Raw genomic sequence first — 18,200 nt, 5'->3', positions numbered from 1 at the left:
ACCCCAACCAGTAAGTTATCTTGCTGTACTGATTTTGCAGATACCCTCCTAAATTTGTTGCAGAACACTCTTGTGCACTCTCAACAGACATTGATGTTAACGCTGATATGTTTTTTCACAACAAACTTTATTAAGGTTTTTTTAATATGCCGGCCGAAATGGCCTACATATAAAGATAAGACATCTTAAAACAAATTCCCATACTCGATGGAACCATTGCAACTTGGGCAGATTGTCCCCGTTCCCCCTCCCACCCACCTCACAATTGGGCAATAGCAGCATCATGTAACATAGCACAGGACCACTTCGATAAGTTCTCAAGATCTGGTACCAAATAGTTGTATTTCAGCATCAAGTTGGGACTCCATAGTGGAAACCGGTGTCAGGATAAGACCTCTTTAGTCAACCCACTACTGCCAAATCTTAGACTGTTTTGTGTGTATCCTCATGCCCAAAAAAACGCAACTCCTAGCCCCATGCAGTGGTCCATCCCTTTCTTCCAGACTCCCACGGTGGACCATACCATGTCCCTCCATAGTCTAGCGATATCCCTTTATAGCAATGTGAGGCCCAAAAATAATACATATCTTTTATATCGGTTACCTCCTATCCCCTCAGTACTATAGAGCAGAAGCAGCTTTGGATCTAATGGGACCACCCAAGAAAGAACCTCCTCAAGACAGGACACTACTCCCCACCAGAAGCATGTCAGTATGTAGGAAGGTGTCCTCCTCTACACCACAGTGGAGGCACACAGAGGAGCCAATGACACCTTTTCGCCATAATCGATATCTAGTCAAATATACTCTGTAGAGGTCTTTCAATTGAATTAAACTTAGCCAGGATGAAACAGTCACCTCGAGCGGGCCTCCAGGACTCTGTCTAATCCTGTTCTTCCATGGTGGGTAAGTCTTCCCACTTTGCTGTCCTAAGGGCGGGCAGTGTGGTAGTACTATGTGTTATTAGGGATTGGTAAATTTTCTTTATCTTATGAGTTCCCAAATCTCCCATTAACAGTTTGTCCCCCAACGGACAAACTCTAGCAGGTCCTGAAGTTCTAAATATATAGGGGGATATAGCATGGCGTAGCTACAGGTATTTATAAAGCTGGTTACGATGTAATTGACAATCAGTCTGAAGCTCCTGAAGCGATTTTAGGACCGTGCCCCACATAACGTCTCCCAGAGTGGAAATCCCTATGGCATCCCACTGTCAGAATCCCAGCAACGAACCCTGATACTTTTAATCAATGTATAACTTCTGCATTTGATGATATTGCTCCTTTAAAGGGATACTCCAAGCATTAGAATAGGCTTTCTGGCCCATGGTAAATGGAGGCTATGTCTAAATCTAAATAAGACTGAAAAGCCTTGGAGAGGCACCTAACAATCTAACCCAAGAAGTAATATCAGGCTCCCCCTGAATCCCTCTCTAGCAAAGATTGTATATCTTTTATTAATGTGTGTGATTTAACCAATCTGTCCTGTGACACTGCTAATGGTCTTTATATCTGGAAACAAGTTCGGGTAATTTCCCTTGTTTTAAAACCTTCTTTTGATCTTTTAACCTGAGCAACTATTGTCTTATATTGTTCTGCTGATCTTTCAACCTGAGCAACTATTGTCTTATATTGTTCTGCCTTTTGCAGCTAAAGTATATGAACATGAATTTAACAGGCAGCTTTCTTTGTTAATCAATGAAATTCCATCCAAAAAGCCTTTCAATGCATGATTCTGACACTATCCTAGCATTGAAGTTACTTTAATGAGGGGGAGGCACTGACACTCTTATTCTGTTAAGCTTAAGTGCAGCCTTTAACACAGTTTCCCATGCAACACTGATTTCCAGGTCTGTAGGGAGTTACTGTTGGAGGCAAGTTGCCTGATTGGCTTATCTATTTTCTGACTGAAATATCCTGATTGGTCTGCATGGGGTGTCTCTTTGACAATCTCTTCTGTGCAGTTTTACAGGTATATTCACTGAGTCCTAATTTGTTTGATCTGTATGTTTCTCCCCTAATTTGACTGATCAGACATTTTGGGCTCTATATCATTTGCTATGCTGACTACTTCATTGATCTGCAGCTGAGTGGAAATCAAGAAACATTAAAATTATGGTTTGCAATTGGTTACTACCTTAGCTTCCTCTATGAACAAAAACTGAATTTGAAAGACTGCATTATGATTTAGGGGGGTGCCACCTTTATGTGGGCTTCTACCTGGTGGCACTCCAGTTTAGGTGAACGTCTTACCCCTGTGGCATTGGTGCATAAACTAGGGTTTACATTTGATCAAGATCTGAACTTGGAAGCTTAAATCTCCCAAGTCACATCCACATGCTTTTATAATCCTAAAATATCTAAGAAAATATTTCCTTTTATTCATTTTGAATTTCATTTTATGGTTATTTAAGTAAAAGTCTGCTCCTGCCTTGACTACGGCAATTGAGTTTATCTTGGCCTTCTAAGTCTTCTTTGCATTGTCTGTGTTGCTGCAGGATGCTCACATCTTGGATTGCCCTTAAAGAAAATCGATTTCTCACCACCTAGTACAGCTTCACTTGATGCTTATTAACAAACGGATCCTCATTAAGATACTCAACGTCTGTTGTAAAGCACTCTCCTCTCAAGCACCCTCTTTTGTCTGAAATCTTCTTCTATATCAAACCTGTAGTATAAATCGATCTTCCTCAGCCTTTTCACTACTTCATCAGTTAAGGATGCATTACTAGATGGTCACTCTTTTTACCTCTCGGGCAAATTTGTGCTGAAATAGCCAATCTCTGTGTCTAAGATCACCACAAAGTTTTGGTTCAGGAAACTTCTTACAACTTGGCTCTGTAGGTCTTAGACTTGGCATAGCACCAGTACATTATAGCAGGCTAGCTGAACTAACTTAACATAAGATTACTGCAATGGAAACCAATATCAGGACAATTTGACCACTATTTGCATGCCTAATACCTTTATAAAGAATTCTGTATATTACCCACTTGCCAAAGTTTGCTTACAGCATGTAGAGACGGCTGAGCTGTGCTTAACCAAAGTAGTTACTCATTTACTTGGTCTGTAAAACAGTAGTTTACAGGGTTAAGAAAGCTTAGGATTCAGCTATTTAAAAGCAGTACAAACTGCATGGGTTTGGTAGCTGATCAGATGCCCAGAAGGACCCCATGCTGCATGTAACACAATAAAGGGAATGTTAGTATCCCTGACAAAGATGGAGACATTGCTTAATGGTATACATCAAGGTCCGTCTGTTTGCTGCTGGCCACCAGGCCACTGGCTTCTCCAAACGGCTAAAAGAGTGCGGACGGGAGATGAACACAACATAACACTTTAAAAACAAGCATTTAAAAATGCAATAGGTATTGCCTTTATTTAAGTTGAAGCCATTTGCTTTGCTATAAAATACCATTAGCAAAGGAAATGGCTTTAACTTAATGAAAGGCGAGACCTATTGCATTTTCAAGGTTTGTTTGTTGTTGTGGTGAGTTGAGTCAAGGCTGGATAGCAAGTATTTCAAGTTTGACGGCGGAGGAAGTCAAGTCAAGTCAAGTCAGAGAATTTATATAGCGCACTACATACCCAGAGGGTCTCAAGGCGCTTAGAAAGGGGAGGAGGATTACTTGTCAAATATCCACGTTTTAAGTTGCTTTCTGAATGCTAGGTGGTTCTGGGTAAGGCGGAGGTAAGCGGGGAGTGAGTTCCATGTTTTAGCAGCCAGGTATGAGAAGGATCTGCCTCCCATGGTGGTCTTGTTGATGCGAGGTACAGTGGCGAGGGCTTGGCTGGAAGAACGTAGTTGGCGGGAGGGGGTGTAGAAGGATAGTCGTGAGTTGAGGCATTCTGGTCCGATGTTATAGAGTGATTTGTGTGCGTGGGTTAGCAGTCGGAAAGAGATCCTCTTATTGACGGGTAGCCAGTGGAGGTCTTTAAGGTGACCAGAGATGTGTTCGTTGCGTGGGATGTCTAATATGATCCTGGCTGAGGCGTTTTGGATTCGTTGGAGTTTCTTCTGGAGTTTGGCGGTAGTGCCTGCGTAGAGGGTGTTTCCGTAGTCCAGACGGCTCGTGACCAGAGCATGGGTGACTGTTTTCCTTGTTTCGGTGGGGATCCAGCGAAATGTTTTTCTGAGCATGCGAAGAGTGTTGAAGCAGGAAGAGGATACGGCGTTGACTTGTCTGATCATTGAGAGTGAAGAATCAAGGATGACGCCTAGGTTCCGTGCGTGGTCTGTCGGGATGGGTGCTTTTCCGAGGGCTTCCGGCCACCAGGAGTCGTCCCAAGCAGAGGGGGATGTACCCAAGATGAGGACTTCTGTTTTGTCTGAGTTCAGTTTCAGACGGCTTTGTTTCATCCATTCGGCAACTTCTTTCATTCCTTCGTGTAGGTTAGTTTTGGCGGTGCTGGGGTCATTGGTGAGGGAAAGGATTAGTTGAGTGTCATCCGCGTAAGAGATGATGTTGAGGTTGTGTTGGCGGGCGATGGCCGCGAGGGGGCTCATGTATACGTTGAAGAGGGTGGGGCTGAGTGAGGATCCTTGTGGTACGCCACAAATGACTTCAGTGGCCTCGGACTTGAATGGTGGGAGGCGGACTCTCTGGGTTCTTCCGGTGAGGAACGAAGTGATCCAATCAAGTGCTTTTCCTTGGATTCCGATGTTATTGAGGCGTTGTAAAAGGGTGCTGTGGCAGACTGTGTCGAAAGCTGCAGAGAGGTCGAGGAGGATGAGGGCGACTGTGTCTCCATTGTCCAATAGAGTTCGGATGTCGTCTGTTGCTGCGATGAGGGCGGTCTCAGTGCTGTGTTTTGCTCGGAAACCAGATTGTGAGGAATCGAGGGATTTGTTGGCTTCGAGGAAGGCGGCGAGTTGGTTGTTGACAGCTTTTTCGATGACTTTGGCCGGGAATGGAAGGAGCGAGATGGGGCGGTAATTCTTGAGTTCGGTGGGGTCCGCTGTGGGTTTTTTCAGGAGGGCGGTGAGTTCAGCGTGTTTCCAGACTTCCGGGAAGGTGGCGGTGTTGAAGGAGCAGTTGATGACGTCTCGGAGGTGCGGTGCTATGACGGAGTCTGCTTTGTTGAAGATGTGGTGAGGACATGGGTCTGTGGGGGATCCTGAGTGGATGGAATTCATCAGGCGGATTGTGTCCTCAATGGAGATTGGGTTCCAGTCGTTAAGGATGTTCACGGGGGAGAATGTTCAGCAAATGGTAGGGTGGGTTGGTTTCCGGGTTGGTTGTCGAAGCTGTTGTGGATGTCTGCAATCTTGTTGTGGAAGAATGAGGCTAGGGAGTCGCAGAGGGCTTGAGATGGGGTGATGTCGTTGGAGTTGGCTGAGGGATTGGAAAATTCCTTGACGATGTTGAAAAGTTCCTTGCTGTTGTGGGCGTTGTTGTCAAGTCGATCCTTGAATGCTGTTTTCTTGGCCTTTCGGATTAGTTGGTGGTGAGTGCGGGTGGCGTTTTTGAAGGCGTCCTTGGTGCTGGTGGTTGGGTCTTTTTTCCAGGCCTTTTCAAGGGAGCGGCAGAGTTTCTTGGACTTCTTAAGATCATCATTGAACCATGAGGCCTTTTTGCTGCCGGGTTTGCTTTGACGTTTCTTCAGTGGTGCTAAGGTGTCGGCGGTGTTGGATAACCATAGGGTCAGGTTGGTGGCGGCTTCGTTTACGTTAGAAGAGTGGGCTGGGGTGTTAAGAAGGAGCGATGCGGAGATCTGGTCCGTGGTGATTTTGTTCCAGTTTCTTTGCAGAGTTGGTTGGAGGTGGTTGGTGGGTTTTGGCTTGTTGTAGGTGAAGTGAACGCAGCTGTGGTCGGTCCAGAGGAGATCCGTAGTGTGGCTGAAGGAGACATGATTGCTGGAGGTGAAGATGGGGTCGAGTGTGTGACCTGCGATGTGGGTGGGGGAAGTGACCAGTTGTTTAAGTCCGAGGTTGGCGAGGTTGTCCAAGAGGGTGGTGGTGTTGCGGTCGTTGTTCTTTTCAAGGTGGAAGTTGAGGTCTTCCAGAAGGATGTAGTCTTTGGAGGGGAGCGCGTGAGGAGTGATGAAGTCCGTGATGTCTTCACTGAATTTTGCACGGGGTCCTGGTGGTCTGTAGAGGAGGGTGCCTCTGAGTGTGGTCTTGGGGTCAATGTGGATCTGGAAGTGAAGGTGTTCGGAGTTGGCGAGGTTGGCGTCAGAGCTGGTTGAGATGCGGATTGATTTCTTGTGGACAATAGCGATTCCTCCTCCTGTGTGGCTGGTACGGTCTTTGCGGGTGATCTTATAGTCTCCAGGGATGGCAATGGTGATGTCCGGTGCGGAGGAAGCATTCATCCATGTTTCCGTTAGGAAGGCGACGTCTGGAGAGATGGTGTCTAGTAGATTCCATAGGTCAATGGCGTGCCTGTGGACCGATCGGGTGTTGAGAAGGATGCACTGTAGGTGGTTGGGGTCGGGAATCTGTGTTGTGGTCGTAGCGGAGATGTTGTTGGTGCCGATGAATTTGCAGGAGTAGCAAGAGAAAGGTCCATGGGTGTGTCCAGGGGCGGCGTTGACGCAGTTGGGGGCGCGACCGGGGTTAAGGGCTAGGAGGGAGGCGGCATCGTAGGTAATGCGGGAGGGCTGGGAGGGACGGGGACCAGGGGGTCTGGCGCTGAATGGCGCTGGGCGCGGTTCAGGCGCGGACGGGCGTAGACGGGCTTACCTTTGGCGCACCTTCGGCGCGGATTGGGCGCGGACGCTGCGCGTGAACGCTGCGCGCGGGAACTACTGTCATATGTGGAGAGTGGAGGGGGAGGGGCGAGGGCGGCTCAGCTGGGAGGCGGGGCGGGCTCCAGGGATCACAACAACAACAAAATGGAGGCGGAGGGGGGAGCACAGCGTCGCGCTAGTCAAAACGCGCACAAACAGTGAAAGCGGCACATATAATTAATTAAATTGCAAAAAGAACAACTCGGCAAGCAGGCACACAGCAGGCAAATGGAATTAGGCAGATTTCAAGGGCAAAAGCAGCACAACGATACCGAGTGTCACGAGGGGACACTGGGGAGCGACCACTCAGCCTGAGGGACAGGAGCGAGTCACGGCGCTCTCAGGTTCTGTAGCGCTGATCTGGTCAGTGGGAGGGCGGCTCAGCTGGGAGGCGGGGCGGGCTCCAGGGATCACAACAACAACAAAATGGAGGCGGAGGGGGGAGCACAGCGTCGCGCTAGTCAAAACGCGCACAAACAGTGAAAGCGGCACATATAATTAATTAAATTGCAAAAAGAACAACTCGGCAAGCAGGCACACAGCAGGCAAATGGAATTAGGCAGATTTCAAGGGCAAAAGCAGCACAACGATACCGAGTGTCACGAGGGGACACTGGGGAGCGACCACTCAGCCTGAGGGACAGGAGGAAGGGTACTTGTGTCAGCATTTCAAGATGGGAAGAGTGCCGGGTGGAACGGTTTCGTTCTGTTGGAGGGGAGGGGGGTTGTCAGAGCATTTCATATCCAAGGGCGGCTGTTTCGTTTGCTCTTCATGCATGGGCGTAGTTGTGGGAATCGAAAGAGTGGGATGACACTAGGCATCACTGGCAATGCAAGATGGTTACTCCCAGAACTTAAGAGCAGGTGGAGTAGTGGGTTGTCAGCCCAGAACTCAAGCATGGGGTGGAGGGTTTGTTGCTGTTGATCACTATAGATCTCGTCTTTGCCTCTGGCTTTACCCGTCTAGAGCTGCCAATGCACTGGTACTATGACATCGCACTTGTTACCACAGTACGAGAGCTCTTACTACAGCCCCGCATGGGATGGCAGCTGCCTACCATGGCACCACAGCCGTCTGCTCCTCACTGGTGAATGACCCTATAATCAGCACCCCACAATGATTCCAACATTCTATGCTGCCCCCTGAAACAGATGCCTCCTCGCCCATAAAACACTCTCTCAACAGCCCCCCCAGATCTTAGCACCCCACATCTAACTTTTAACCTAACCTTCCAAGATTCACCAATCACACAAATAATTTGCTGCAGCCCTACTAGCAGCCACGGAAGGCAGTACTTCAGGCACCCCCACATTCCATCAAGCGAGATCACCACAGCTCCCTAGGATAGAATAAACCATGTCACCACCCCCTTTCCAAAGGAACACCCGAGAAATCTCACGAGAATCGACAATAAAACTAGTTTTGCATGGGCAGCAGTGCCGGGATACCCACCTGGATGACAGTGTGCTTTACAATTACACATAACCACATGAAGTATAAACAGGGGTTGTATTGCTGACACGGGTTACTTTACGGTTGTTTACAGTCAATCAATCAGTGGTTTTGCCTAGAAAGTTAAGGACATGAATACAGGGACCAATATAGGGACCCATTTCGATACGAGTTTCTAATTACTTCCAGGTCTGAGACCCATCAGAACCCGGCCCACTTGAAGCCCTGGGCTGCGCTGAGATGAAGAAAAGTGAACTATGGCTATTGCAACAAATGCAGCACAGGAGTCTAAGACCTCGCCACCAGAGGGTGCTATGACGGGGCTTCCAATGGGTCCGCACTGTAAATCACGCTTCCCCTCTGCCACTCCACCTCCAAAGACACTCACTCTCCTCTACGAGCCATTTCAAAAACACATGCCCCACTCTCACCGGTCAGAAACATCTGCAGGTAATATTACGCAGCCTGCCCTAGACGTAAATGTAACGCACAGCTGCACTTCCCTTCAGCATCAGCATGGGTAATGCAACTGGAACACGCAACAGCTGGTTCCAGTCTGTCACGGACCCACACTCCTTTGGTGCAGTGCTAAGATCAGACACACAGCCAGAAGCGAACCTTCAGTGACAGGAAGTGTTACACCTTTCTCAGCTCAAAAAGAGTGACCAGAGCAACCACCTTTAAACAGCGTGACTTGCTAAGGGGGAGCAGGAGCACAGCTGCCACGCGCGGACCTACCTGCCAATTCGACTCATTCCTGGTCGCAAAGTAAGCCCAGATGTCCAGTTACGACGGGGAGATCATTTCGAGCCTCAAGCAATGGCTGCACCTTTAAACAGCGTGACTTGCTAAGGGGGAAGCGGGAACACGGCTTTCACGCGCGGACCGACGAGAGTCAGCCCATCCTACCTGACAATTCGACTCATTCCTGGTTACAAAGTAAGCCCAGATGTCCAGTTAAGACGGGGAGAACATTTCGAGCCTCAAGCAATGGCCGGTTTGTCCTATAGCTGCTCCGAGATTTGGCCCTAATCTCTCACAGGAACCTGGGCAGGCGTCCCGTGCACGGTGCCCCAGAACGTAGACTTTTCTCTTTTTGAGACGGCCCACTTGGACGGGCTCGCCTGCTTTCCTTCTGAAGTAAAAGGTTTCTTATCTTTATGGGGCAAAGTGTTTAAACATGGCCCCATAAAGATAAGAAACCTTTTACTTCAGAAGGAAATCAGGTGATCCCGTCCAAGTGAGCCGTCTCAAACAGAAAAAAGTCTACGTCACACAAACCTCTTTCCCAATGGCTGGCTACCGTTTAGCATAAATGGTGATGGCGGCCAATGGAAAAGAGGGGCGGGGCTTAAAGCCCGTTACTGAAAGCTACTGAAAAACATAAAACCTCGCCGAGCGAACTGCGCATGTGCGCAGCCTTGCTAGCCGAGACCTAAAAAAAGGGATAAAGTATCTGGGGCCACAACATGCACAGCTTTGCCTCTAGTTTACACCCACCTCCCAATTGCCTTGCTTATGTTACAGTACTTGCTGCTCTTCCCTGAAGAAACAGGTGTATTCCATGGAAGAGGATTTCAGAAAGAGTAAGCAAGATGGTAGAGGAGGATTGAATCCCTCTGTTATTAAAACTGTCTTCCTTCAGTAGGGGTTTCACTGAGTAGGAACACAGGCCTGTCTGAGCGTTTCATTGGTAATCCACAATTATAAATCCTAGAACCATCCTTAACATCTGTACACTGTGTTCTGTGCTGCCCGTGCTGCCTTCGCTTTCCGTTTTCATTTAAAATTAATAGTACATGGTTTCAAACAAATGCCCAATGAAGATTGATTAACAGAGATATCAAATATTATCCTTGGCCTTTTTAGTTGGCAATCCTCAGCTACATGGGTTGATGGGTAAAATAAATGCAATATTATCTACCTGCAGAAGTTTCATGTCTCTTGGAAAAAACATATTGCCTCACTTTAAACTTGAATTTTTAATGTATTTCTCAGACAGTGCAATAAATGTGAACTTCACTTGCACCTTTCAGATACGTTTTTTTTGGTTTTCCCATTAGAGAAGACAGACTACTCCCTTAAGGTGTACAGTTTGTGCTGTGAAATTTTAATGTGAAATTATTCTAAGCCCTTAAAGTTTAAATAGTTCTGTATCTATTTATTCAGATGAATGTACCTAGAGGCGTTCTAGTTGTAACGTTTGTGAGGTTAAGAGAAAAAAATTGAGCACAGGAAAATAACACCATAAATATATAATCCAAACTTATTTGCATTGCAAACCCCGGTATGTGGTAGACATTTTTCAGTCCGAACATTTTGTTAGTGGAATTGCTGCACTTGTGATCAACTACTTCATGCAGATATTGCATTACTACAAAGTTCCTTCCCTAGTGTTTCTTTCGCCCTGTTGCTGACGATCAGATGCAACTGATATGGCCAACACCTGCAATTTATTTCACAGTGCCTGTGGATACCTTTTTCCTGATCTTCCTGATTTTTTTTTTTTTTAGTAAAGTATAATTTCTTAACTGCTTGCCTGCTCTCTTGCAATCAGGGCTATGAAAATCTTAATTCTTGAATTGACAAAATGTGCAATCAAAGTTAACTAAAAATGTGATCTTGGGGTCCGAATGGCATCCACAAAAAACATTTAAAAAGTTACAAATGGGACAATATAGTTCTCATTCTCGTACTGCACATATTAACCATTAAGAGTTTAAAACATACATAATCACATTTCAGGGTATGTAAATATTGGCACGCCTACCACACACTTTTAGCTCTTTTTTCTCAAGAACCATCTCCTTCATTCAAGGTTCATGTCACACAAGAAATGTATGTAAATTACATTTTGGTTCCCTTTGCCACTAAGATGTCTTGCCAATAGTTCCCATGGTGATCTAAAGAGTAGAAGTCCCTAGTTGCTATTCGATCAGACTCACCTTAATTTTGTTTTGAAGAATGTCTACGCAAATCACGATTTTTTGTATGAATCACTTTTCCAGTCATACTCATTATGTATAATGTTTTTTTTATTAATGCAGGATTTAAAATCTCTTGTAAATCTGGTGTCGGTCATATATGCATGTGCCTATATTACCTTTTAAATTGGCATATTTCAACATTAAACCAGCTATTTGGGGTATATCTAGATGTAATCTTAGTTTGCATAACAAGGCTGAAACCAATGTTCTATACTAGGATGTTTGCTCATAAATGTATCAACAGTTCACGACTTGTCTAAGGAGTTTCAAGTCGGTGCCCCACCCCCAATCGTCTGTCCTCTTATATACCTGCACCTAATGCGACCGTGAAGGTTCTGAACGTTGATTGTAACAACTTTTTTCACACACATTTGCATATGCCTTTCAGGTGATCATAAAAATCTGGAATTATTAGCTATGTGTTTCACACATTTTGGACTAGATGGACACAAACATAAAGAAAATGCGGTACAGTTAGCTAAAAGCAAACCACAGGCAAATGTGAACTCCACCAAGCAATCCATGCACAACGCTAGGCGCCATGGTTGACACTACCTCAAGCTCCAATGGCACATCAACTGCACCATTTCTTCTCGCATCTCCACCTGGCCGTTCCTACAAAAAAAAAACTCGAGCTGGCTTTCCAAGGCATCCTGAGGCTTGGCGCCACAATTTTAATTTCAACAAATTAGATAACTGTAAATTAACGTAGAAAGGCACTACAGTTTCACTACCAAATCCCTCTTGTGTGCGAGAACTCACTGGCTCGTGATCAATCAGCAGACCAATTACGAGGCTGTAATTGTGATGCACAAAGAGGTTATGTGCATTGTACCCAGGACTGTTTTAATGTGCCCACAAATGCATTACGAATTTAATCTCACTATGCCATTTTAGTCCCTTATTCTCTTTCTTTATTGTTAAGAGAAAGGCCAGCATCTGAAATTATGCCTTGATTACACATTACATAAAAAAGTGTATTTTACAATTTGATACAAAGAAAATATTTTGCCCATCATGCAGAACAGCCACCAAGCCCAGATTAAAATGTATACTCTCTTAAAGGTAGAAGCACAGTAAAACCGAGGTCTCCATACGCACAGAAGCATACAATAATCCTGAAGTAGCTCCTAAGAGAGAAAGCCCCACCAAGAGCAGCATTTACACAGCTCGGCCCACCCCTCTTCACTGATGTCAGCCCCCATTCTGCGACACGTCCAGCATTCCATTATTGTTTAGTTAGTTAAAACCAAACCAGTGTTCCAAAACACCAGATACATTGTACCGTTAAAAACACTGACATTTTAACATGTTAAAACATACTACATCCGTGTCTTTAAACATTCCATTTCAAAGTTTAAAATTGATGTGAACAAGTGATACACTGCCTTTTTTGTACCATTCATTAAAATGAATTCATTATTTCTTTTTACAATATAATTGTTGTTAAAAGGCAGACAGTGACCATTAAGTGACTCTGTGACCACTTTCATTGTGTCTTTACTTTCTTGTACCTGATTACATTTTTAGGTTTCGCCTGTCAAAAGCTGCGCAGCAGCGTTTCGCGCAGGCGAAATCTTATGTTAGAAACAGTGTGGCCTTAGTTCCGCCTCTCTCTTCCATTGGCTAGCTCCATAAATGGAGGCTAGCCATTGGAAGAGAGATCTGTCCGTCATTCACCGAGGCGACTCGTGGGCGTTCCGACGATTTTTTTTCTCATCCTGCCCCTTTTAGCACGTCATTGCGGCGGTGGGCGTTTACTTTTTTTTTTTTGGGCCGCCTTTATTTTGTCATATGCCCCGACCTCTGGTGAGTGCTTGCTGCTGTCCTGCCTTCCTCCGTCCCCCTTCCGCTGTCCGTGTGCCCGTCCCCCCTCCCGCTGTCCGTGTGCCCGTCCCCCCTCCCGCTGTCCGTGTGCCCGTTGCTGTGCGAATTTCACTTGAAGTGAGAGAGGCCCTGCTCTTTTGCGGATATATCGTCAGTGTCAATGTTTCGTGTTGGATATAGCCATGCCGTGTTCTCGCCTTCCTAGTTCCCATCCTCACTGATCAGCCTGGGTCTGTGGGTCGCCTGCTTGTTTACTCGCATGTGCCCGCAGCTGATGACCCCCAGAGAAGGGGTGCCCTGGTGGGGCGGAGCTCCCGCAAGGCAGAAACCATTAATGGAGGGGAGAGGGGGGCGCATTGTCGGAAACTGGCGGATTCGAGCTGAGGCTATATTTGGAAGGGGAAACGAAGCCAGTGATACCTTGAGGAAGAAGTGGGGGCGTCGCGGACCCCGCCCAGCCCCCTCAACACACTGTCCAGTGTAGTACGGCGTCCTCCGGTGGAAGACGCGGCGTGCCCGGTTAGTCCACGATGAACGGGCCGTGCCATGCGTTCGGTTGTGTATGTCGGTAGCCATTTTCGTGTGCACCGTTTTTCCCTTTAATTAACACAATAGTCCGAGATGCCCCTCTCCTCTGATGTTATCTACAATGTACTCGGGGGTTGGCTCAGTGGGGCAGTCCCAACTCCGGGCGCAGACTCGCAGCCTCCCACTTGGCTGTTACTGTGCCGAGCTGGCGAGGTCTGTTTCGTATCAGGGTCTGGGAGGGAGGATGGGGCGGGGAGGGAGTCGGTTGAGGACGGGAGAGGGAGGGGCACCAGCTAAAGGTGACCAATGGCTGAGAACAGTTGTTGAGGGGGGGTGGAGAGGTGAGTGAAATGGACGCGCAGATGTTGGTAGCGTCGGAGGTGAGGCGGAGTGGGAGATGAGGGCAGGAGGCTTGAGCGACATCACTACTATGCAAGGTTCCGTGAAGGCGTATCAGGCAAGACGGCCGGGCGATGCATAGCTGGAGAGGGGAGAGTGACAGCTGCAGGGGAGAGCGTGAGTCGGCATCGGGCGCAATTAATGATTTAATGAGCTTCATCAGCTGTTCAGATATCGAGGGTTTGAGGGAAACAAAAAGCGCAGATGGAGGCTGCTTGTAGACTGGTCTGCGGAGGAGGGCCGTCAGTCAACAGATCTGTGGGGATAGGTGACCTGTGGACATATCTGTAAGGCAGGACTATCTATAGACGAACCCAACCAGGAGAGGTGTGGTTTCTGTGTATTCTTTACAGAAGGGCAGTTTGTAACTTGACCTGTAGAAGAGGACTGTAGGCAGGCGAGTCTGTGAAGCAGAAGTGTCTGCTTGTCAATAGGGGCAGATGCCTGTAAATTGGTTTGTAGACCGGTCTGTAAGATAAAATGGTCTTGTAGGAGAGGATTATGTAAACTGGTACGTAGGGGATGGTGCTCTTTGGGCGTCTCTCCAGGGAATTGGTGGTCTGTGGACTAGTATGTAGGAGAGAGTGGTCTTTGCACTGGTTTACAGCGGATGGTGCTGTGTGAATGGTTCTTTGGTGGAGCACGTCCTGCAATTTCATCTTAAGGCGGGCATTCTAAACGAACCTTCAGGCGAGGGTGGTATGTACAGAAAAGCACGTGTCTACAACCTTGTATGGGAGGGCAATCTTGTTTGTGTGTAGAAATTGTCCCGTGGTGGTAGGGGCTGTCACTAGGCTAGCTTACAGAAGATCCGTGTCTGTGGAAACTTTCCAAAAGGAGGCGGGCGGGCGGTTGTCTGGTCCAAACGGGGCTGGGGCTGTTAAACCTGTCAGGCAGTTTCTAATGGCTGCTATTTAGGGATATGGTGTCTGCAGACAGCGGGGGAACCTTCGGAGTGTGGACGGCTGTCTGTAGACATGTCTGTGGGGGATACAAACATGGCCTGCAAAAGGATTTTCCAAAGCGTGCACCTACAACAGAGGCTTTACAAATCTCGACCAGGCACACCTCTATTTGTAAACATTTTAACATGCAACTAATCCCTCCATCACACATTTACCCCAGATACGAGGTAGGGTACGAAATTAACCTAGTATTAATGTATGTGACTCAGCAGTTTGGTTGAATTTAGGAATTCTATAAGGGGTTGGGTTTCGATACCTTGAAATGTGACCTTAAGAAAAGTTAATGATTGCTCGTACGGCAATAATATACACACTTCGCATAGGAGTGTAATAATTTCCTGGCTGTTGTGGGGGTGTAATGTAGCACCGCGTTTATTTCCACCCCTTGCGATCTGCATGCGTCTTTTGCAACACATTAACGTGCACCACCGCCATTGTGTTCAATCATTGGCTTCCCGGAAGCTCATTGGTTACTCCATTGCTGCCTCATAGGCTTCTTATTAAATTTCTGCATCTAGCCATGTGAACAACTTAAATCTCTCATTGGTTTCGCTGGATAAAGAAATAATTTTATTTTCAGTTCCAGTATTTAGTTTGACACTCCTTCAATAGGCCTCCTCTGAGCCTGTAGATCATTTAAAGGTTTTTTGTTGTGGCCACAGCATTCTAGCGGACCCACCTCGCTATGACGCTTCCCGTTCTGTTGAGTGGCCTATCCCCCTATACTAATTCAAGCATCTGAGATTGCCTCATGTCCTGTTCGATGTGCTCTGGTTCAGTGCTTGGTTGGGACCAGAATAGTTCCTGTGAAATCGTAATATAAGTTCCATATCACCAACTGACCCAAGCAACTGCATGCCAGTGTACCGCCCTCACTGACTGTGTACTCTGTTGTACATAGGCTACACCCCCGTCACACACCACCATAAGGGGTCACAGAAGCGCTACCAACCCCTGGCTTAGAAAGTGAGAACCTCCAAAGAAAACGAGATGTGCCCTGGGCCCCGGTTTACCACTTCAAAGCAAACCCGGCTGCTGCCACCCAGTATGCTATCCTTATTTCCAGGCATAGGGTGTGTGAGTGGCTCTGGGTGTGTGTGTGTGGCTCAGGGTGTGGCTCTGTGTGTGTGGGGGTCTGTGTGTGTGGGGGTCTGTGTGTGTGTGGGTCTGTGTGTGTGTGGCTCTGTGTGTGTGGCTCTGTGTGTGTGTGTCTCTGTGTGTGTGTGTGGGGGGGGCTCTGTTGGTGTGTGTGGGTCTGTGTGTGGGTCTGTGTGTGTGTGGGGGTCTGTGTGTTTTTGTGTGGCATTTGCCAGAGATTAAACTATTGGCATTGTAAATGACAATGCCATTTATTTATCTGTTTTCAAAACCAACACATAAATACAACTTTTGTCATTAACAATGCCAATAGCTCAAACTTTTCAAAAGGCGAAACCATTGCATTGTAAATGCTTGTTTACATATGACCTCACTAGCCCAGCCAGTCTTTATTGAGGCCTTAAGTGAATCCTCCTGTGTGATGAAGCTGTCCCCATCCCTGCTTGTCAGTATGGAAGTATTCTAACTACCCACGCAAAAAACACACACAAAGACACACGCACGCATTAATATTCTAAATGGCAAATTCTCTTCTGTTTCTGGTGCCTTTGGTTTGCCTGGTAGAAATTAGAAGCCTTTTAACTAACATAACAGCCAAGAATGCCTGCCTACGGGGACTGTTTTCAACGTTTTATGGTGAATTGGAGAAGTTGATAAATTAAAAACTGGGACTTCTGTGGCACTGATTTGCTCCAGGCTGCCTTGCATGAGTTTGCATGTGAATGGATGGTGTGAGGATGTGACTGACCATGCCACTTTGGCATCTGTTACTCCCTTTCCTTCTGAGAAGCAAAGAGGTACCATTCAGGGATGCAGCAAAGATAATATCCAGCTCTTTCATGTTCTCTGTCCATTTATTCTAAAACATGTGCATATGTTTGTCATGGTTCAGGCACGTAGCATGTTGAATACACGGGTTGAGGAGACTTGAGAAATACATTGGCAAATCTTTATTTGAAATGAACAGAGCTCTGATTATTCAACTAGCCACAATTTTCCCCAGAGGCGTAGCTAGGCCTTAGGCCGCCTATGGCGGCCACTGAATTTTCCGCCCGGGGTGGCCTGATTGAAGAGCCGGGGTCGGGGGAAGGTGTTACTGCTGATTGTTGCGGCCGTGACGGCCGCAGGTAACAGCAGGAGGGGGGGGCTGCCACACCCTAAGGTTGTGCCGCTTTGGGCGGTCTGCCCCCACAGCCCCCCTAGCTACGCTACTGACTTTTCCCCCTCACATTGAGTTTGCGTTAGCAGAGTAAGTTAATCTAATAAAATGGGGTACAAGGGTTTACCTTTGTTTCTCTTTAATCTTCCCAGCACTACCAGTTCCACAGCGAGTAGCTGTGACACCGAGTTCACCAAAGAGGATGAGCAGCGGCTGAAGGACTACATCCAGCAGCTGAAGAATGACCGCGCGGCAGTCAAGCTCACCATGCTGGAGTTGGAGAGCATCCACATTGACCCTCTCAGCTATGATGTCAAACCACGAGGAGACAACCAGAGACTAGATTTAGAAAACGCAGTCTTGATGCAAGAGCTGATGGCCATGAAGGTATGTAAGACTGAATGCATGTGTTGCTCTTTTATTGTGAAACTTGATTTGTGGTTCCCTGGTAGGAGTCACTTTCCAAAGGCATATCCAGGTGGCCAAACGGCCGGATGAAAGCATAGAAAATTGGTACCTCATTCGAAGAGTCAAGAGAGACCATTTGTACAAGCCCAGCTACCCTTTGATTTTCTATCAATATTTTTTTGTTTTATTAATCTGAAGTGCTACTTTTTTTCAACAAATCTTCTCATAGAAAGTGTTTAAAATGTTTTCCAGCCAATTGTAAATGGAAGCTTCCAAAATATACCAATACTTTAAAGCAAGTCATCCTAAATCTGCTCCCTGTATACTAACCTCAAGAACAATTTGAAAACAAGCATTGGCAACGCCAATAAGTCTCACCTATGTGAGAGCTATTGGCTTTGCGAATGCCTTTTAGCTGTGGTGTACTGCAACGTGGCTGCTGCTCAGCATGGCTAAAAGGCAGCTGTGTGGTTTAGAGTGGCATAGAGGAGAGTGGCATAGCAGATAGAGTTGAATGGCATAGAGTAGCATAGAGTGAGGTTGGAGTGGTGTAGTGTGGAGGAATATGTCTCTTCATCCCGCATACAATCACCCCGCATGCTGTCAGAACGCGGTCGTAACAACGGCCGCATTGTGACAACGCATAC

The 18,200-nt window shown here is 46.8% G+C and overlaps 1 protein-coding gene across 3 annotated transcripts in view; it reads left to right on the top strand.

The window, feature by feature from the left end:
* Nucleotides 1-18,200, top strand: part of MCC (MCC regulator of Wnt signaling pathway) — a 1,512,525-nt gene that overhangs the window by 1,336,497 nt on the left and 157,828 nt on the right. For all 3 annotated transcript variants that reach the window (XM_078675515.1, XM_078675517.1, XM_078675516.1), the window contains one exon: nt 17,298-17,532. In XM_078675515.1, the coding sequence (XP_078531641.1) occupies nt 17,298-17,532 (235 nt within the window). The remainder of the gene's footprint in view (nt 1-17,297; nt 17,533-18,200) is intronic.

Source organism: Lissotriton helveticus, chromosome 2_1 (genome assembly GCF_964261635.1).
Source record: "Lissotriton helveticus chromosome 2_1, aLisHel1.1, whole genome shotgun sequence".
NCBI lineage: Eukaryota > Metazoa > Chordata > Amphibia > Caudata > Salamandridae > Lissotriton > Lissotriton helveticus.
Note: the sequence above shows the minus strand (reverse complement) of the source record. Positions and strands in the feature narration are given on the sequence as shown.